The sequence below is a fragment of the Lupinus angustifolius genome, chromosome LG20 (assembly GCF_001865875.1).
Source record: "Lupinus angustifolius cultivar Tanjil chromosome LG20, LupAngTanjil_v1.0, whole genome shotgun sequence".
NCBI classification, from domain to species: domain Eukaryota; kingdom Viridiplantae; phylum Streptophyta; class Magnoliopsida; order Fabales; family Fabaceae; genus Lupinus; species Lupinus angustifolius.
The window spans coordinates 15292987-15315724 of record NC_032028.1 but is presented as its reverse complement, the minus strand read 5'-3'; the positions used below and the strand labels follow the sequence as shown (position 1 = coordinate 15315724).

Here is a 22738-nt window from a genome sequence, read left to right as displayed (position 1 = left end):
TTTCTTGGAAGCCATTAGTGAGAACTTTTGGGTATGAAATCTAAAAAACTCCCAAGTCCCATATAGAAAAGTTTTGAAAAAAACAACTCCCAAGTTCCACATTGGAGAGATGAGGAACATGAAAAAAATCTCATGATATAAACTAAGGCATTCTCCCCTCATTATAACTCGCCCCAAGTTGAATGCGCTTTCATTCAACTTTTTATTTCTCCCTTATATTTGTCGATGCATTTCCGACAAACTTCTCTCCTTCTTTCCGTGGTACTAAGAATTGACACAGAAAGTCAAATTGTAGGAATTTTGAGAATTAACAATAATAGTCAGTATTGAGGGAAAAGAATTGGAATTAGTAACCAAATTGTGGTAAGTTCGAGAAGTGACACTAATAGTCAATATTGTAATAATCATTATTTTATATTAAAGTTGGTGTATAATTGAAATACTAGTTTGACCTGAAGTAAAAAAAAAAGTATTACACAGTTTAATCATCATTAAGAAGATGATCCCATAAAAATATTTTACACTCAAGGCTCTAATAAATAACATAATTGAGTCTAAAAAAAAGTATATATTGGGTTCTCACATTTGTTTAACATTGTTCAAATTTTATTTTGAAAGTATTGCATAATTAAATTATTTGAAGTTTTATATAGTTAAATTAGTAGGTCCAATTTTTTTTCTCACACCAAAGCCTAACAATGCCAGGACCACAGCTCACCCCATGGTTTGAGCTTTCCCAATAGCATGGATGAAAATGATGTAAAAAGAGTAAATTACATTTAATGAAATTACACAAATCACCCATATTTTTTTTGTACTTATGTAAACCACTCCTAAATGAATCCAAATCCTCTATACCAAAAGTTTTTTATTCCTCTATATCAACTCAATAGGATCTTGCCTAGTAATAAATAAAACACATCATTTAATTTATCATTAATTGTCATACTAATACATTCATGTATTTGACAAAACATTATTGGGTTGATATAGAAGCATATAAAACTTTTGGTACAGAAGATTTAGATTTATTGTAAGAAATACTATTTGAACTTGTATCCACAAAATAACATATTTTGTTTAACTTAATTATATTTATTACAATTTTATTTAGGAGATTATACTTATCACTCCTACATAGGTAGTAAGTGTGATATATATGTATAATTAGGGTGATTTATATAGATTTAAAAAAGAAATGGGTAATTTGTGTAATTTCAATGAAGCACCAAAATCACATACAAAATAAAATCCTGACACGTCAGCAGAAACAAAGTAATAAGGGTTTCAGGGTTCTATCAGGGAGAGGAGGTTAGTAAGAAAGGATTGATCTGTGGAAGGTTGGCTCTCCGTGTCTCTTCATAATATGAAAATTTTCTTTGTTTAAGTCAAATACATTGCTATATACATGATTCTTTGGCAATTGTACATTTCAATATATGAAGAGTTTGTTAGTTTTTTAGAGTTCTAAATACTTATTTTGAGAGTAAGAACATCTTCATAAAATAATAACAACATATATTCTTTTATCACTAATAAACATCATTCTTATTCTTACATAAATCACACATCTACTTTTTTCTCACAACATCTATTTCTCTCCTCACTTTCGCTAAAAACAACCAAGAATTGTTAAGAACAAAAATCAGAAAATAAAAATGACATAGTAAAGAACAGAGTAAAAATGTTCTTTATTTCATAAGAACAATCATTGTGGTTGCTCTACCATTACATTTGGTCCATATTAGAAAAATGTAGGAATTAAAAAGGAGTAAGGGAGTTCAACTTAACTAAATGTCATAGTATCATAAACAAAAAGTTAAATATATTTACACATGCATTTTCAACTACCAACATGTTTAAACGAACATGACCCTTTCTTTTCAACTCTACCCACTTAAATTACAAAGGATGGACTTTTTCACAACAGAATGTGCTGCATTTTGTAATGAAGTGGAAATATGTTACAGACCTAGACTTTTTTAGTGTGATCTGATTCTAACTTAGACCTGATATTACCAAACTTACATAGTTAAAATTTCTATCATCTCTTCAAGGCCCATTGCCTATCAATATCAGATAAAACAATCTTCTGACAACGTACAACTCCACCAGCTCCCCCAGAGCACAACCATCTCTCACTACCCTTGTTCATGTTCCATCTCACTTTATGTAATGCTACCATTTTTGAAGGAAAGACTTCGGGTATATTGCTCAAATTTGACTCTTCGTTATCAACCCCGGGAGTACTTGTTGACACATCATCTCTGCAAATTAGACCTTGGTTTTCTACTGGTTTTTCCTTGTTGCTATGAATCAACTTTGGTCTTTTGGGCTTCTCCCGGGAAGACAATGCTTCTTCAGATTCAGATTCCAAATCCAAACCATCGCCATTAGAGAGGGCTGCAAGAAATAGAACATGGGATAAAATATCACGAGATACTATGGAAGCTAATCTATATTAGTATCACATCATAATGAGCAAGGCTGACCTAAAGTCCGAGAATCAGAATTAGAAGCTTTTGCAATCTGATTATTTGTTTTGGATAATAATTCTCGGAAAGATTCAGCAGGACGTCGACTCCTTTCACATGACTTCAACGGGAAAGGATCATGTGATACTGGAGTACTGATAATCAGAGTTGATTCTTCCTCAGTCACTGACCCACAGAGGAAGGATGGGGCTCGATTCCGGGGAGAATTATCTTTCTCCACTGCTTTACTTGTAAGCTGCATACATCAAAACAAAGGTCAGTTTTAATATTTTGTTTTTTGGTTGAGTTGGGGAAAGGGGAGTGGGTGGTCATAATCAAAAGGATTGCACCATTGCAGTTATAAGCCACTAGGATTGGGCTAGTACTGAGGAGTTTGAATAGTTTGCATGAGGTTATAGAGCCTAATAAGTTCAAACCTTGTTGCCATCATTGTGCCAATATAAAAGAGCATGCAGAACATGATGAAACAAACATGAAGGAAAATAGAGGTGCAGGCAATGGCAGGTGATATCTCCAATATTAACTAACCTGAAAACGGAAGACAGTACCATCTGCACCGCAATATGCAACCATGCCTAACAAAATAAAGTAAAACCTATCATTTAGCTAATACAATGGTAATAAATTGTTTAAGTTGCTCATCATGATATTTAGAAAACTTAATAGTGGCAAAATTATTATTAATGGATAGATTGTTTGCACAGTAAAACTAACAGTATTTCGTAGATATTCCTTCTTACAGGTACGAATAATAGCATAAGTTTTTCCATGACTAGTTATTTTCTAATGAAGTAGTAAGATTCAGTAATGATAATGTCAGTATGTCAATGAAGCAGTGCCCTAACAAGTACCTGTTATACGTGACACTTGAACACTCCATATGGCAAAAGAAGAATAAATAGTAGTGTGCAACCCTGGTTGTTTTTTTCCAGTGTATATTTTTCCGCTGACGGGGAGGTCATTTGCAGCCTGCGATAAGCTAATGGTTCTCATTGCTCCGTCCTCAAAAGACATAATGATGCAACTACAAAAGTATAAACAAAATAACATGGTGAATCATAATAATGAGCTTCTAATGCACTTGATCCAGTCAAAATCATGGATTACCTTGGTTTTGAAAGCCAATCCAGACTGTATATGATTCTTGGTGCAGCATGGAGGTTCCTCAAAGGACGAAATGGATTACTACACATAAATTTTTATCCATAAATCAAACCATTGCAAACAACTTTAACAAACTCTAAGGCTAATGGTAATCGATCTGCTACATATAAACAAGAGATCATACACTTCAACATGATGGGATATCAGTATTTGTCTACTCTAGTCAAGGAAAAAACTAAATTCACATGCACATGCAGATGAAAGAGAGAAATATTGCCTCTAGTATTGACTTATTATGCAAGTCTAACCTTATGAATGCAGGCGAATAAGTGAGATCAAATTCTCAAGGATGCAAGATTAAAAAGACAGATCTATCTTCTATCATTGCTTGCTCTGAAATCTAAAGAGGAGCTATACAGTTAGTAAAAACTAGGAAAGTTTGCAAAGCCACACAGCTAGGTTCGGTGCAACAATAAGGTCGCGTGCCTTGTGACATGAAGATCATGGGTTCAAATCATAGAAATAACCTCTTTGCTTGCGAAAGTAAGGCTACGTACATCTACCTTCCTTACTGGTTGGAAGGCTCATGCACTACGCCGCCCTTACTTATAACCAGACAATTTTTGGCAACGGGCCAAATCCAGCCAAAAAAATTAAATAGAATTAAATTATTTATGCTAAAAGGGTGAGCCTCGATACAACGGTAAGGTCGTTGCTTAGTGACCAAGAGGTCACATATTCAAATCCTGGAAACAACCTCTCGACTCGTGGGGTAAGACTGTATACATCTATCCTCCCCATACCCACTAGGTAAAATTCTCATGCACTCCAATAGCACAGGGGCAAATAATATAAGCACCATTGGTTTTAATTCACAATGACGCAATATAGTAATGTAATGTTACACAAGCATTCATCATCATCACTATTAATTTATTATTATAAACTAAGAATAAGAACAAATAAAATGAACAGAAAACATCAATGAAGGGTGCCCATCTGTCAACATTATCCAAAAGAAGTCTCTTTAAAGATGCCAGATATGGCCAAACCTGTTGGACAAACAAAATCCCAATTATGTGGGATTAATTTGGATTTAAATCAATTACACTTATTGTGATTAGTTTCTTGTTTATTAGCTATGAATATTAGCTAATTTTTAGGGATTTTGATTTTATTCCCTCCTTGTATATATTGTAACCTCTCATATGAGATTTGTACAGAATAAGATACAATCTTTCACAGATTTGTTCAAAACCAACACACAACAACACACAAAAAGTGTCAGGTTGTACATTGCAACAAGAATTTGACTCCTTTCCTTCTCCCAAAACTATAGAGACTACTAAAAAGAAACAGGACGGATCTTACTAGAAATTTAGAATAATTACTAACTCCAGTCCAAAAGCGGGGTGGTTTAACCAAGTCATTATAAATGAATTTTTGTTGATATATCTAACCGATGTGATATTTTGACACAACACACCCCTCACGCCCAAGCCTGGATATATGCTGCACAAAGTTTATAAGAATGCAAATTTGCAGGTGGCCCAGTAATGTAACAGGCTTTGAAACCAAATTAGAATAAATCCGGCACTCTCCAAAAACCTTCAAAAAGACCAAGGTTAATTACTTAACAGTTCTAAACCCAGCACTCTCCAAAAATGCCAAACAAGTAAATCCACAATGAAAGGGACAAGTACACACAAAATAAAAAATGAAAAGGTGATAACCTTGTCAGTAGATATGCTAAACCATAATGAGAAGCCTGCATAGATGTTTTCTTTTCCAAGGAGAGCTTGTAAAGGGAACTCAGGAAACCCAATGAATTGTTATCCTTTGTTTCTTTGGTTCTTAAGGGTCACTTAATGCTAGGTTGGGTGTTCTGGTGTTTTGGTTGGCTCCAGATGGCACATAAGGCACACACACACAGGTGAAGAGACCAGGTTTATAACATTTTTATAACATTGCACAATTCAAAACTCATGTTCGTTGTAGCATATAAATTATATTCTAAGATGATTAGCAACGTAACCATTTAAAGATTGATGTTAAAGTGAACAAAAAAGAAAAAGTAAACAATGAAAAAACTAAAAATAAAAAAACACTCACCGTAGGTCCCAGAACTTAAGGCGTTCATGTCCAGCAGTTACTATTATATTAGAGCTCTCTGGATCACTGAAAAATTATTACAAAATCAAATACCGCATTTAACATTATGATGGTAAAAAATGGACAGAGGACGTATATATGGGTTAATTCAAATGTATCTGCTATTTTCTGGGATAATAGGAAAAGGTCTGATTAAGAAGGAATGAAGGGAGTTATATGAATGCCAATTAATATCCTCTGGGCAAAATCAAACAAAAAATGAATAATCAATCTCAACAGTGATTTCAAAAGTACACATACATATAATAAGGAATAAAATTTCACAAATTATGTGAAAGACCATTAAGATTATTTTGTAGCTGGACTATCTATTAGAACAGCTTTTGTTTAGCAAAGAGGGAGAACGAGAAGTGAAAGTTATAAATATATTCTGCACACTTCCTTATAGTATATACATAATTTAATTCCTCAGAATTCCTATAAAGAGAAACATTCAATTCAATCACCGGACAAGCCTTGGCTCAAAAGGTTCAATAATCACTAACCCATCAAATGGAGCCCATGCAACTGCTCTAATCGGAACTGTATCTGCACCAAAACAAAGTATAGGCTTTGTATCTGCACAAATAACTGAGTTAGTAGACAAGTAACATTTACCAGGTAAAATCAGTTTTTTTACACAGCTCCTTTCGCTAACAACCAAATAGGTAAACATGAGACAAAGATTTGTTCAAAACCAACACACAACAACACACAAAAAGTGTCAGGTTGTACATTGCAACAAGAATTTGACTCCTTTCCTTCTCCCAAAACTATAGAGACTACTAAAAAGAAACAGGACGGATCTTACTAGAAATTTAGAATAATTACTAACTCCAGTCCAAAAGCGGGGTGGTTTAACCAAGTCATTATAAATGAATTTTTGTTGATATATCTAACCGATGTGATATTTTGACACAACACACCCCTCACGCCCAAGCCTGGATATATGCTGCACAAAGTTTATAAGAATGCAAATTTGCAGGTGGCCCAGTAATGTAACAGGCTTTGAAACCAAATTAGAATAAATCCGGCACTCTCCAAAAACCTTCAAAAAGACCAAGGTTAATTACTTAACAGTTCTAAACCCAGCACTCTCCAAAAATGCCAAACAAGTAAATCCACAATGAAAGGGACAAGTACACACAAAATAAAAAATGAAAAGGTGATAACCTTGTCAGTAGATATGCTAAACCATAATGAGAAGCCTGCATAGATGTTTTCTTTTCCAAGGAGAGCTTGTAAAGGGAACTCAGGAAACCCAATGAATTGTTATCCTTTGTTTCTTTGGTTCTTAAGGGTCACTTAATGCTAGGTTGGGTGTTCTGGTGTTTTGGTTGGCTCCAGATGGCACATAAGGCACACACACACAGGTGAAGAGACCAGGTTTATAACATTTTTATAACATTGCACAATTCAAAACTCATGTTCGTTGTAGCATATAAATTATATTCTAAGATGATTAGCAACGTAACCATTTAAAGATTGATGTTAAAGTGAACAAAAAAGAAAAAGTAAACAATGAAAAAACTAAAAATAAAAAAACACTCACCGTAGGTCCCAGAACTTAAGGCGTTCATGTCCAGCAGTTACTATTATATTAGAGCTCTCTGGATCACTGAAAAATTATTACAAAATCAAATACCGCATTTAACATTATGATGGTAAAAAATGGACAGAGGACGTATATATGGGTTAATTCAAATGTATCTGCTATTTTCTGGGATAATAGGAAAAGGTCTGATTAAGAAGGAATGAAGGGAGTTATATGAATGCCAATTAATATCCTCTGGGCAAAATCAAACAAAAAATGAATAATCAATCTCAACAGTGATTTCAAAAGTACACATACATATAATAAGGAATAAAATTTCACAAATTATGTGAAAGACCATTAAGATTATTTTGTAGCTGGACTATCTATTAGAACAGCTTTTGTTTAGCAAAGAGGGAGAACGAGAAGTGAAAGTTATAAATATATTCTGCACACTTCCTTATAGTATATACATAATTTAATTCCTCAGAATTCCTATAAAGAGAAACATTCAATTCAATCACCGGACAAGCCTTGGCTCAAAAGGTTCAATAATCACTAACCCATCAAATGGAGCCCATGCAACTGCTCTAATCGGAACTGTATCTGCACCAAAACAAAGTATAGGCTTTGTATCTGCACAAATAACTGAGTTAGTAGACAAGTAACATTTACCAGGTAAAATCAGTTTTTTTACACAGCTCCTTTCGCTAACAACCAAATAGGTAAACATGAGACAAACATCAGGTAACAAAAAAATTACCATCACATTTAGATGAAGCATTCTTAGAGAATTTCCACAAAGCAACCTAAATATAAAGCAAATCATATTAGTAGTGATATATAATGTGAAAAAAATTCAGATGACAAGATATAAAATTTAACAGAACAATGTTACTGAGAAACAAAATAAATTATAAATACACAATTATTACACCAAGAAGAAGAAAGTAAAAATTATGAAAAAGAAACCAAGACGCTTTCTCCCTTTTTCCATCTTAATGAAAGTTAATACACAAGTATACTTCTAATTAATTAAGATAGATAAGTTTACATTTACAAAAAGTAAAACATAAAAATTGAAGATAATTGTATCAAAAGTATACCGTTCCATCATGGCAGCCAACAAGTAAATAGTCATGAGGGGGCGTAACCGACCACTCCAGTGTCAGTGGTATGCTGTGAGATAAAACAATAGAGAAGATTAAATCACATTACCGGACAAAGAAAAAACACATAAACAGCATCATGTAAGTTCAATAGCATTATGCAGCTGATGAATTTAGCCAGCAAAAGCCAACAAGTCAATAACACAAGTCCAACAGACCATCTTATTTTACTTATTCCAGCTTTTAAGATTCTCCAGTGCACAATGAACGATATTCTAAATAGCAAGTTTTAATTCAGCAACAAAGCTAATATAGCAAGTTCTTTTAAAATGCATATTTATTATATATTTCTATGCATAACAAAGTCAATAAAACATAGCATTTTCACTGACACATCACAGGTATAACTCTTGCAATGCACAATTGTTGACAATCTGAAATTTATTATTCCCTAAAAAAGAAATAAGTTAACATAACTTGAACCAAAATAAATTTAAATGAAGGAACCTTGTTATTATGGTTAACTTTAACCAATGCAGCTTTTCTATAATAATTGATTCTTGATTTCATTATGTATTATGGTAGAGTGTAGCTCAAGTTACTTTAGAGCAAAATGGGTGAGGTACAGATCTAATAGGAATTACAACCTGGATGACATTACAAAACTCTAAATACAGATCTAAATGGGTGAGGTACAGTTTAGTTTTCAACCTTAACCTGGATGACATTGCACCAACAACACCAAGAATAATATTACTCACATGCAAAAATCACCCAAATACTCCTATCCGTGAAGAAAACAAAGAAACATGCTCAATCAAAACCTGAATTAAAGTCCCATACCATTATTTTGAAATTGGGTATAATATACAAATTGATATATCAAAAATATTTTTTTTTGTAAAAAACACAAAAAAAACATATATGATAACAATACCATTGTCTTCAATCTATTACCTTGAGTTTGCACTAATGATAAATGAAAACCAAGCATTACGATAAGTGCACTTAGGGCTACAAATAATATCTTCAAATTTTATAAAATAATTGTATTATTTTTAGATATATAGAAAATGCTTAAAAAAATCACAGCAAAATGTACAAACTAAATCTAATTAACCTGCAAAATTTGAAGAAAATTGACAAAAAATTGTATGCAAATAATTACATCTTTACTTATTGATAAGCATGTCTTCTAAAAAACAAGTACATCTTTATTGATAAACTTTGTTTATTCATTTTTCATTAAATAACTTATTTTTACTTTGAATTTGTTGATTTAACTATCAAACAAACACAAGTGATATTAGATAAAATATATTCATGAATCTTTTCTTCAGTGATTGATCTTGTTCAAAAAGAATATAGGTAGGTCACAACACCCTAGACAATGGAGGGGGAAGCATACCTTTGTAAGCCGCCACGCTTCAATAGGGAGCATTTAAATACAGGCTGCAATTTTATAAAACGTGGATCATTGCCCTCTCCATGTATATAAATTGCTCTCAAGACACGAGGAAGAGGAACCTCCCAGCTGCAATTGATAGGTAGAATGAAGCAACAGCAACAAAAGACATTCAGCTAACAGTTTTAAGATAAATCTTAGACTCTATAGCTAAGTCAAAAAAGTTCCTCAAAACCACTGACACTTGATAAAAGAAACTTGCTTAACTGAGAATAGGAATCAGATTGGCAATCCAAAAGGACCAGTATTATCAATTGGAACAACACAGGAAACTATTAAATTAAATAGTGAGTGGCCAATTCAGTAATGAAGAGGTTGAAATGGTACAACTCTTAAGCTATAATATCCAGAATTGTATTTACTTTAAAATTCAAAATATCCAAATTTAAAATACCTCAAATCTAGTAAAGATGAAAAGTCAGTAGCAACACATAAACATAGTCAGCAAGATATAAACATGTCTTATTCTCTTCTTTTGTACTATTATCTTCTCATCTAATAATATCTTTTATTATTTAAAAATAACATAAGCATAGTCAACCAAATGTACACAACAGAAGGCAATCATAAAAGTACCATAAAGAATATCAATATCAAAAGGAGAATAGGCTTAAGACATCTTACACTTCCAGGGACCCATTTCCCAACAAGACAGCAAGATAGCCCATTCGGTACTTAAATAAGGAATCAGACATATTAGGAGGTCGCCATTTCACATCCCACGCGACCTTTCCATTATGAGCTAGGCATGACACAACTCTTGGCAAAGTTACTTCGGCTGGAATAGAATGAGAACCTGCTAGAGGACCCAATTCAGAGCTACAAGGAGGTTGATGATTTGCCTCATTCACTAATGTCTGACCTATATCTTGGATATGACTCTGTTTCCTAAAATTATTTATCAACCTGCTTTTAATAGGAGTTTCTGATCTAGTACTGCATGCAGAAGCAGCTGTCTTGGCATGCTTTTGCTCTGCAACAGAATTTTGTAGGGAAGCATTCTTATTGCAACAGCCATTAGCCAAATCTGGAGATATAAATTCAGCTGAATCTTGTAGGACTTGAACAGCAAGAGCTTGCACAGATTGGTTCTTACATTTTGTATCAACTGCTATTACTTCATTTGAATTCTGTTTAGATCTTCCCTTAGGCCTCTGTATTTGCCCTGACTTTTCACTTGTGGCTTCATTTTTTTTAGGCCCTTTTTTTCTCTTGTGTGTAGTAGTATAAAATATTTCCTCACTTGTTTCTGAATCCCCATCTGTAGTATAAAACTCCACAGAATCTTCTGGAAATTGAACATCAAAATCTAGCACATCCTGGGTCTCACAATTTATATCATCCACAGGTACTTTTACTGGATTCTTTCTAGGCCTGAGTCTAGGCTTGTTTATTTCTGTTGATTTGTCATTTGTGACTCCACCTTTTTCATGTCTTTTTTTCCTCTTCTTTGTGAGGGAACATACTTCATTGTGTTCAAGATTCCCATCTGGAGTAGGTAACTCAGCAGAATCTTCTGGAAATTTAACCTCAAGAGGTAGCACATTTTGTGCCTCGCAATTCATATCATCCACTGGTACTTCTATTGAATTCTTTCTAGGTCTTCCTCTAGGCTTCTTTATTTGTATAGATTTGTCATTTTTACCTCCACCTTTTTTCGGGGGGTTTTCCCTCTTCTCTGTGAGAGAACATATTTTTTCATTGTGTTCAAGATTTCCATCGGGAGTAGGAAACTCAGCAGAATCTTCTGGAAATTTAATATCAAGCGGTAGCACATTTTGAGTCTCACAATTCATATCATCCACCGGTACTTGTATTGGATTCTTTCTAGGTCTTCCTCTAGGCCTCTTTATTTGTGTTGATTTGTCATCCGTGCCTCCACCTTTTTTAGTTGTTTTCCTCCTCTTCTCTGTGAGAGGAAATACATCTTCATTTTGTTCCCTGATATTAAGAAGGCACCATATTTGTATGACACCTCTTCCAGTAAGTGGGGCACCCATCTTGTGATACGAAGAGCCAGGTGGATGAGTAGCGACAGCAATAAACTAAAACAAATATCAGAAAAGGTCATCTACTTTAGACAAACAAATGACAAGGCGCAGCTACATAATTAAGTAGAACATTGCAAAACTGAAAACTTTTAATTTTTGTCAATTGCACTGAAAAGGCATAATGGTATCGAATTACTAGGGATCAGCACCATAAAACAACTTAATGTGTGTCATGTCACAGTTCAATATGGTGATGCCACAACTATTGAGTCTGTGGCACTGTGGCATCAACCACGCTCAAAACACAAAATAGCAAAGTGGAAGATTTCCCTTTGAGCCCCCATTTATTCTTGTAGCCAGTGGGGCCTTTTAGTTTTGAGAGTGGAATACACTAAAGTATTTTCCTATATAAACAAAGAACCCTTATTACAAATTTGCTATCCAACTCCAATAACCTTGAGCCTAGTTCAACCACTAAACCTGTTGTTCACAACCATCAATTCTATAGTGCTAAACCCGTAAGTTCTCCAACCGAACCACACCATGAAACATCAAATAGGCAATTGCCTTTAACATAAGAGACATCAGAACCGATAGACAAACAGATTCACCATTTAGATCTTGTTCAAACTTCAAAGACTTCCCAAGTGCCAAGACATGAGTAAAACAATAAAATGAACTAAGAATAAGGCTCAATAGAAGGTACCTCACATTTAATTGAACAATCAGGCTTTTCATGCATCTGAGGACACCAATCTAATGCCCATACAGGACCTCCAACATACATCACAAAGTCTCTGCTCCAACAAGACTTGAAGTGTTTAGTCAAGTTGAATTATGAATACCAATAGACAAATTTATAATTTTTTACAGATAAGCATTATATGATTAATACTAAATGCACTATTACTACATAGCAATGTCATTGAATTAAACCAGTACAATTGGCTAATATCTCAGCTATACCTGGACTCCTGAGATTTGGCATTCTCAAGTCGATTCTCCTTTTGCAAATCATACTAAGAAAACAACACAAATGATTATAAACTTTCTGCAGAAATTAATGTTGCTAGGATGAGCCCTGAACAAAAAAACAATAAGGAAAATATTAATAATGAACAGCTTGTACCGTAGGAACAGTGGCAGAAGAAAATTGAGGCAAGTTTATGGTGTTGACATCTTCTCGCTCAGAGCTCCCAGGACCGTAACCAAACCTGATGCTTCTTGATGGATATTGAAAATCTCTCCATTTCCTGCACATTTTGTATGAAGTATCAAATAAAATAACAGGATTGGAATTGTCAAAAAAATAATAAGTAACAACATGAGTGGTCCTACTCCTTCATGACAAATAATATAGTCAAAAGGTACATGTTAAAAGTTCTCTACTCAATTTTATTTCAATCAATACAAATCAGCAAAACATTCATCCCTTGTTTCATATCCACCTCAACCTTCTCCAATACTATCTTGCAAGTTGCAACTCCTATTGCATTGTCGGCAAATGCCTCATATCAACATTGGAAATTATAAGAATAAACAAACTTTCAAATTGCAGATTAAAAGACACATGCACCCAAAAAATTGTAACATAAAATTAAATTCCTTATCTTCTTCATACATATCTCCAATTGAGAGAAATAATCAAGTTGGGAGATGGTTCAAGTTAATAGACATAAAGAAGATGAAAAATGATGTATTATGTATCCGATGTATAGATGAACTGATGTTGTCCGAAAAATGGACCATGCATGGAAATTGCTCAGGTAGATATAGGAGAAATGTCCAGAACAGCAACTTCCTATGGTCTAAACAATTCATCCAATCTTAAAACAAAAATTAAAAAATTCAAAATAATACTTTTAGCAACTAGACAACACAAATACCTAAATTATAAGCTAATTGATGCCTGAACCTCAAATTTAAAGCGAGAAAGAGAAAACCAATTGTTCTTATAACCTCACATTATCAGCACTTGATCAATACACACACTGAACTGTAAAATGTGAAAGTTCTTTAACAAAAAATGTAAAAGGGTAAGATAAGAAAGGTCGGCTCAGTGCACAAGTTTCCCATCTAGTGAGGTCTGGGGAGTGTAGATGTGTGTGTGCAGCCTTACAGTTCGATGTGCAACACCCAGGAAGGCATGCTCTTGGTGACTAAGCAGCCACCTTACCATTGGTAAGATGCGAAAAGAAATTTTCCTTGAAAAAAGCAATCAGGATCACAAAAAGTAAATTCATAAAACAATTCCCATATGAGAGACAGAGAGAGTGAATTTTTTGGAGGAAAACTTTAATAGAACAGTGTAGATTGTTTTTTAGTTTTACGGTAAGGCACAAAACAATGTGAATGGTAAAGTGAATACTGACTTTACTCTGGTGGATTGTTTTTCAGTTTACTCCACCACCTTAAGGTTATGCACCAAGCAAATAAGCAATTCGAGTGGAAAGCGAATAACCACAAATCGATTGGCTGCCATTAGATGAAATCTGATGGGTAAGGGACACAATTGAATGGGAAAGTGAATAACTGACACGACCCATGTGGATTGTTTTTCAGTTTTCCACACCACCTTAAGGTAATGCACAAAGCAACACGAGTGGGAAAGTGAATAATGACATGATCCAATGACTGTCATTAGATGAAAAATTAATAATCCAATGGTTAACAATGGACACTGCTTGAGCAGTAAAATCACTGCCATGATTGCAGACAGAGTTAATACATAAAATTGATGCCATGTGGCATTACTGCATTAGGAGCTGAAAATAGAGAAGCCAAAATGAAGAAGGAGAAGCAAATCCAAGGCACTAGAGAACTAACATGAGAGAGGATAAAATGCAAATAATGTGTGACAGTTGGGCCATAAATAATCTGAGTTGAATCTGGAACCTCTTCCTCTACTTCTACTTCTTACTCCTTTTGGTATTGTTTTCTTCTCCATTTCACTTCTAGCACTTCTTTGTACTCTTAATTCACTGACTCCGTAATTCCATGAACTATTCTGTTAATATTCATCGGAGTGCCGTATCCATATTATCTAGTTTGTGATTCCTATTACTAGTTCTTAGTTACTGATAAAATAGGCCTCATTATGGTGCTATAGTTGACCTCGCATGTCTGAAGACTTTACACTTTACAGCTAAGTATTTAGATGAGCACAGAATGTCTCTAGCACATTATTATCCTACCTTGGACCTTGATGATGTGGCACATTCAATAGGAGAGGTAATGTAATGACATCAGTCTCATCTTATCCAAGTTGGTTACAAATAAAGGAGAAGTGGCAACGAAAGGCGATAAAAAGAATACTGCACGAAGTTTGAGTATTATCTCTTAAGTCTGTTGTCTATCGAGTCTTCCTCTACTCGTTGAATTTATTCTACATGTATCTTTTCTTCTAATTGGCTATCTTATAGTTTATTAATCCCCCTTCCTGTTTCTGACTATACCAACTGCAAAGTATTGGATTTCCTGAGCCATTCTTATGATTCAATGCTTTAAATAAGTTAGTAGCAGTTTGGTGCACGGAAACAGGATAGGTCATAGAACAAGAAGTTACATTCTGTTCTGTTTGGTTCTGTCCATTACATTGGAACTAAAATATTCTAATTTTTACTGCTTTGACCACTTATGTTCTGTTTCCAGAATACACCAAAAAACCAAATGCTCTATGTGTTTTGTTCTGTAATGTCAAAATATGTCAGATTTTATTCACTTATGACTTCATTCGGTAGTTAAACGGTTATCTAATCAGGAAATATCATAAACATCATTACTACTACTACATCTGAATAATTATTTTCAGCAACAGATAAACTCAACTGAAACAATAATAAAAAATAAAAACAAAATTACCTCAAGAATGTGACTGAAGAAGATATTCTCTGAATCTCACTCTGCTCAAAATCCTCATCTTCGTTTTCACCACATAGCCTTGCAATGGTGTCCAAGTAGTGAAAGTAATTATCAACGGAGTAATCAAATTGAGAAATCCTAACTCCACCGGAACTAGCATCACCATCACCATCATCAACCCCAACAGCATCATCATCTTCATTGTTTTCAACTGCTCTAGCTGAATCCTCTGCTTCTGCTTCTTTCAATTCCACTGTCTCTGTAACTGCTTTCTCAGACTTGGTTTTGTTCTTCTTTTTCGCATTTGATTTCTTCTTATTTTTTACAACGTCAAATAACTTAGCAATGCATAATTCTTCTTCTTCTTCCATTCCTATAATCCTATCAATGATGAATGATTTGTTTAATCTTCGGAGATTTGGGATTCGAACCCTAAACCAGCCAGTTACGCTCTTTTTATATTAATATTAAAACGCATCGTTTTTAACCACTCTGCTTCGTGACGCGGGATGTTGAACAAAAGTGCTGGCTGGGTCGTGGGCTTTTTGACCCACTGAAATTCTGGGCTTTATCTAAGACTGTTACGCCCAATACAATGTACTAGGAATACTAAAATGCATAAGCATACAAGTAATATATTTTTATCAAAATAAAAAGCTAATCTCTTCCAGATTCACTTTAATTACTCTATATTGCTGACATAAATTGAACAAAGTAGAAGAAGAAGACAGATTTTGGGATGCTTTGGACTAGTGGTGTTTTGAGATGTGGGGGCAGTGCTGGTGATTGCGATCTTTAAGTTGGATATTCTTTTAACTTATATCCGTGATTTTTAAGTATAAGTAGGATTTTTATTTTTTGAAATGATATTGGCAAGCGAAAAAATTTATAAGAATGAATGTGAATATTTATCATATTTTTATTGAGAATAAAATATTTTCTCATATCAGAAGATAAGTTACCTTTCCTAACGATTTAGTTACTAAAATCATGATATATGTCTTATCTTTTTTAGTTTTTATAATTGTTTTTGTAGAAAATGGATAAATAATTAAATATGACATATGTCATGATTTTAGTGGCCGATGGAATTAATTTATTTCTGGTATGATGAAATATTTTATTCTATTTTTATTGCATGCTTCTCAATTCCTCTTTTCATTTTTCTTTCACATGTCATTAAAAAGAAGATCATAATTGGTAAAGATGACACTAATATTATCAAATAAAAAATAAATAAAAAAAATTTTATCCTAAAAAATGTTTAATAAAAATAAAAAGAAACTTAATGTGAATCAAACAGGGATTCAAAACTGTATGAGATTTTTTCTATTTTTTTTATATTCTGATATAAACTGCATTAGCAGTTTAGCACTCTATAAATAATGCTGATGATAGAGTTTTCTCAATTGCATCAAAGTTTAGTTGAAAAAGTGACTTAAATTCAATAACCATAAAATTGAAGATCAATTTTCTTAAGAAAACTCATTAAAACACTTCTTAACATTTTTCATAAAACAATCGCAACATTTATTAACAAATGTTTGTACTGATTACTTATAATAACTTTTATTAATATTGTATTTTTTACGTGAGTGTAATATTTATGCATTATTATTACAAAAATTTATATATATTTAATACATTAGTCACAATTCATTTATATTTTTTTAATATTTAACTATAATTAAACATGATAAATGATACAATAACAAATGAATAAACATATATTTCATCATTTTCATATGTTTTATACTTCTGTTTTTAAAGTGTTATGTTTCTCTCTATTTTAAAAGCATAACACTTTAAAAACATAGTAATCAACCATATTTCAGTTTCTACTAAGAATACGCTTAGCCCTTAGGACTATTAACTTCTCAAATAATTAGAGCAACTATTTACTTTTAACTTCTCAATTTTTCTGTCGATATCATTAAATACTTGTATCAGTTGATACAGAGTTGTATCAATTAATGCTCCAAACTAAACATTCTGCACCTCACTAAACTTCTATTGCAAAACAAAAGTATATCACTTCGAAGCAATTAAATTAATATAAGTTGCAACCTTATACAGCCATAACAATATCATGAAGTCGTTTGTTATGTAGCAGTGGTTTGGCACCTCGGTATTAGGGGTGAGCGTGAGACGAGTTAGAAGGGTTAAGCATGTCCTTTACTCGTCCCTAATTATTAATCGGGTCAATTTTTGAATTTGAAGAGAGAGACAAATGAGGGATGAGTCCAAAATAAGATGGGTCAAGAGATAGACAAATCTGGGTTAAAAAAGGACAAAATGACAAACGTAGATTTTTTCCCTCAAATATTTAATCATGCGCACTCAAAATTACCACAATCTGTATATAACTCAACTAAAGTCTGTATCCCACATACATCAGTAAATAAATTAAACCGTAAATTGCATCATTTCAAACTAAAAACTATCACAATCACATGACTGAAAATTATATAAGACATTGAAAATTTCAGAACAATTTAAACTGTCAAGTATCAATATAAGCTAAAGTGTTATTATAAATGATAAAAAACACATGTCAAGTATCAAAAGTTTATACAAAAATGAAACTTTAACTGAAGTTCACATAAAGTACACAAAAACTAAAAATTAGTAAGTTTTCTATCAATCAAGATTCATAGGCTTGTAAGTATTTGAGTTATGTGGGCTGAACATAATAAATATTAATATGTAATTATTTAATTATTCTTGATATATAACTATAATGGACGGACTGGATAACTCAGACATACACCCGAACCCGTCTTTTTTATGACGGGTCTGTTCCTTTTAATTGGGTCTATCATTTTTTTTATTTGGACGGGTCAAACCTATCCCCAAATCATCTGATTGAAACAGGTCAAAGGGTCAGGACGGGTCTTGCTCACCCCTTCTAGCATAGTCATTCTGCTGATTGCACCATCTGGCAAGTTGATTATTACAATCAAAGCACTAGAGCTGGAGCCGTCAAATGGGCCAGATCAGTATATGCCAGGGCATTTTTGTTCAGTATAAGCTAATTCATTCAATAGTTAGAGACTCAAAATCTCTTTAACTTTCAGTGTTTGAATCAGTATTTTGAAATGCAGTGGCAATTCCAGTCTTGCTGCCACTGTTATGATGTGAAACTTTTTGTAATTTAAAATATTATTTTCAAAGTTAATGGAGTCTAATATGGTCCACAATGGTCTAACACAATTGCGTCACAAACTGATGCAACTACATCGTCGTGATCCTGTATCACACTGCAATTACGAGGTGACGCAGTTGAAAAGATCATCGCAACCATAATATTACAATGATATCAAGTAATGTGATACACAATTTGATACAATGATCGTCATTAGTGATCACGAGGTGACTCAGGTCGAGGAAGGTACCCAGCAAGGTACACCGATACCTCCGTCAACCACAAATGTGCAAGAGATTGGAATAAGGTTGTTACCTTCTTCAACCTAATTTTACTGGTAACGTGAAGGGCACCAACATGCAAGGTGTTGAGGCAACACACGAGGAGTGAGGTTGTTACCTCTGTAGGGTCAGCAATTAATGTGATTCTCAAGCAAGGGTGCAGGCCAATTTCATATCATTATCATACAAGAAAGTAATTCACAGAACATTCTTAATTTGCAGACATTGGCAACAACTTCCAATATGTTTCATCAGCTACCCCTTTCTTAAGATTGTTGATTAACAAACTGAGATAAAATGAGGATACAACAGGGAAAAAATTAGGCTGAAAAAAAAAAGAAACCAATAAATAATGGCACCATAATGGAGAGGAACACATTTATCAACCTTCACCTCTTTAATTCACACTTTCAGTTCACTAACAAGAACACTAAAATATGACCATATCCTCCTACCCATTCTGTGCAGCTGCATCTGCCAATTTCTTCCAATTCAGTTCCCGTTGCTCAGCCACATCTTTGGCTTTGGCCACTTTCTCTGCGTGCTGCCTCTGGCACTCCTCAAACAGTTCAGCATCCATTTCCATGAACATTTTCCGTACATTCAATGTTAGACCGTGGACCGCCTGGTTCCAATGGCTTTGGATATTTTTCTCAAAGGCTTCAAATATTATTGGTAATATCACAGTCCTGTTTTGGGCAATTAAGCTCACAATGTGCTCATTATTCCATAAAAAGAGGGCTCGCTCTGCAACCTGCGCATTACAAGTGTGTCTAAGCAAAGAATTCTACAGGAGCATTTAAACCATTAAGAATAACACCAGTAATAGTTAAAATTTGAGAAGTTGTAGAAGATCACATCAGTCATATTGAAAAAGACCATATTTATACTCGTTACAGTAGTGCGATTTGGAGGAGTATGGGGTGTTGGTCATGGTAATATCACAGTCCTGTTTTGGCAATTATGCTCACAATGTGCTTCAAATTTAATAACAGGACTGTGATATTAATAATAATAGTTCAATTCTTTGCATCAAGAAATTTTTTGTTGACCAAGAGAAAAAGCATTTGCAACTCTCAAAAGTGGGACCACTAAAGAGAAGAAAACATAAAGGATCATTAATCCCTAGAAGGACGAGACTCTTGATAATGAGATAATCATAAAATGTCAGCATAATATAAGATGCCAATAAATTAAAATGAGAAAGGTAAAATTATTTTCTTTATCTAGATGTAAATGAGAAAGGAACAATATTATAATCAATATCCAATGATTTCTGCCAAAAAGTTCAACCAATGAGTGCCAAACTAAAAGAAACACAGCAAGAGCATGACCAATTAAAGATTGCAACTGACTCTTAGATACACTATCTGTGCATCTATTCCTCGAAAGATGCATAAGGGGGTGAGAGTGACGAAAATGAGCCCTCATAACCACCATTTTGGCTCTATAAATAGAATGCCCCAAAGCTCGATGATAACATAAAATTTTCGAAATTGGAAGGCATATGTTTACTAACACTAATTTGTGTAATCAGTAATCATCTTCCCAAAATACCAAATTTCAAGTGTTTTATGGAAGGGTTTGTACAGAGAAAGATCTTAAATGATGCAGGGAGCAGGAGCTTATGAGAACTGGTAATGTCCTGTTGAAAAATGCCACGTTTCTCTATCACTGAGGAAAAAGCAGAGGTCATACACGATGATGTACTGACAAAGCAAAGGAAAGCTTCCCAGAAAAACGTCCTTTAGTAGTTATTCTATATTTTTAAGTTGTTTGTTTTATTTTCAGCACACGGGTTATGTGACTCTCATACCGCCAAACATGCCTGGATTTGGATGTTAGTTTGCGCATTGCAATAGTTGTGTTAAATCAGAGGGGAATGTTCTGTTTCTCAAATCAAGAAGCGCATTGCATTTGACCAAAAAAGTAGGTAGCTGATTATAAAAACTACATTCAGTACTGCTGAAATTTCAAAGTTAGTTCCAACTTTACACACATAAAAAATATAGTCACATATCCATAACAACATCATAAATAAATTATAAAATGTAACAAGAAACAAAAATATAACTCAGATTTCTTAAATACTATGTAAGGGTGGTAAGGCATATAAAAAACTTCCCTATTATAGTTATTAACATTGCATTCACTCACATAAGCCATGACCAATGTAATCTTTATTTTCTGCCTGGGGCTTGTATAATTTACAAGATATAAATCACAATATCACATTTACAAGTTCTTAAGATAATAAGTAAACTAATTTCAGTTCTAGTCAAACTTTGCCATTCCCACAATCAGGTTTGAAGGTGATGAACAAAACTGAATTTAAAATCCATGTATGTGCATAAACCATATGCATATGTCTGTCTATGTTTGCGTTTCTATTTCCATGTATGAATGGGCAGAAGTCAATTAAGTCAGATATAAATACAGAATCTGAAGACAATAATAATAGACACCGGCAAAATATAAGGTTTTTTGTTTTTTTTTCTCCTAGTGGGATTAAGGCTTGGTAGTTGTTGTTTTCTTTCTCCTATCAAACAACTCATCACCAAAAAGCATATTCAGATTTGCTGGAATCGGAAAATGCCATTATTACAATTTTACTGGAATTCTTAAAAACTCATCACATGCAAGTCAATAGGAAATAAACATTGAAATTCCAAGCATATGCCATTACCCTATGAACCACGGATACGAGTATTGGATATGATACGTATCACACGTATTCTTCAAAATATCAGGATGCATATGTTTTGGATACATATAAAATATGCACATAAATTCATAAAACATAATAAACATATAATTGTTATTCTGAAATTCAAAATAAAGAACATACTCCAATTCTCCAAAGAGATCACTAAATAAAAACTGAAATTGATATTGTCTTTAAAAAACATTGCTTATTGCCCACAAATATGAATAATATTGATGTCATTTAATACTTGAACATCAACATGGAGATGCATTTCTTCTATCTTCTCTATACAATATACATGTTTTGTCATTTTCTCTCTCTCTCTTTACAATTTCACTTCCTAGATTAAATGTTTTGTTTCATTCTTCTGCTTGACCTATTGTGTATTATGTTTCCCCCCTCTCTCTTAAAATGCTCTTGTATGGTAGTTTCACTAGTTTCGGTGTCTGGAGATGTATCAAAAAAACATTTTGATGAGTATCAATGAGTGCCCAGAAAGCAATGTCATGAAACCGAGCCAAACGCGTCAAACTGGAAGATGTCACATATTAGGTTTAACTGGTTTAAACGGTTAAACCGTCCAATTTAACCGGGTGATTTCATACATAATTAATAGTTTTTATCTATGAATATATAATTATAAAATTTTATAAAATTAATAATCATGTATAATTACATTGAAGTAACATCTCTTCATCTTTGGACCGAAGTAAAACAAAAGATGAGTGATAGACACTGATATGTATACTAGTTAAGAAAAGAGAATGAAAGGAAATGTCCCTAAGCCAAAATCAATTGAATTCTTGGCAGGGCTCTAGGTTTTATTGAATTGAGAGAGAAAGAAGAAGAATTACAAGATTAGAGCATACAAGGATCCCTGGATCCCTTTTCCCCA

At 33.6% G+C, this 22738-nt stretch overlaps 2 protein-coding genes and 1 long non-coding RNA gene across 6 annotated transcripts in view; 1 reads left to right on the top strand and 2 right to left on the bottom strand.

The window, feature by feature from the left end:
- On the bottom strand, positions 1859-16146 carry LOC109336019. Of its 4 annotated transcripts, XM_019572348.1 has the most exons (16): positions 15711-16145; positions 12979-13102; positions 12816-12868; positions 12556-12646; positions 10855-11903; positions 10483-10653; positions 9802-9927; positions 8391-8463; positions 8048-8093; positions 7848-7920; positions 7303-7368; positions 3603-3680; positions 3347-3519; positions 3024-3070; positions 2493-2730; positions 1859-2403 (listed from the first exon to the last, which is right to left on the bottom strand). In XM_019572348.1, exons 1-16 carry the CDS (start codon positions 16079-16081, stop codon positions 2045-2047), a joined length of 3138 nt encoding a protein of 1045 aa, XP_019427893.1. In that variant the 5' UTR covers positions 16082-16145; the 3' UTR covers positions 1859-2044. The 4 variants fall into 4 exon arrangements, with proteins under 4 accessions (XP_019427893.1, XP_019427890.1, XP_019427891.1 ...); XM_019572345.1 differs by having other exon boundaries at positions 10483-11903; positions 15711-16146; XM_019572346.1 differs by lacking the exon at positions 7303-7368 and adding an exon at positions 5712-5777 and having other exon boundaries at positions 10483-11903; positions 15711-16146.
- LOC109336020 (serine/threonine protein phosphatase 2A 57 kDa regulatory subunit B' beta isoform-like) overlaps positions 19282-22738 on the bottom strand; it is an 11013-nt gene continuing 7556 nt past the window's right edge. Inside the window, exon 2 of the mRNA XM_019572350.1 lies at positions 19282-19890. Coding sequence (XP_019427895.1) covers positions 19588-19890 — 303 coding nt within the window. The 3' untranslated portion in view covers positions 19282-19587. The remainder of the gene's footprint in view (positions 19891-22738) is intronic.
- LOC109336021 lies at positions 20574-21353 on the top strand. The gene is made up of 2 exons (XR_002106290.1): positions 20574-21069; positions 21236-21353. It is a non-coding gene; the product is annotated as an uncharacterized LOC109336021 (long non-coding RNA).

Excerpts from the sequence above, each read along its gene's own strand:
- LOC109336019 (XM_019572345.1), bottom strand. The coding sequence starts at position 16,081 with ATGGAAGAAGAAGAAGAATTATGCATTGCTAAGTTATTTGACGTTGTA. Across the intron at positions 13,103-15,710 it reads TCTTCAGTCACATTCTTGAG|GAAATGGAGAGATTTTCAAT; the intron begins GTAATTTTGTTT and ends CAAAATGTGCAG. Across the intron at positions 11,904-12,555 it reads ATTGTTCAATTAAATGTGAG|TTTATTGCTGTCGCTACTCA; the intron begins GTACCTTCTATT and ends TATTTGTTTTAG.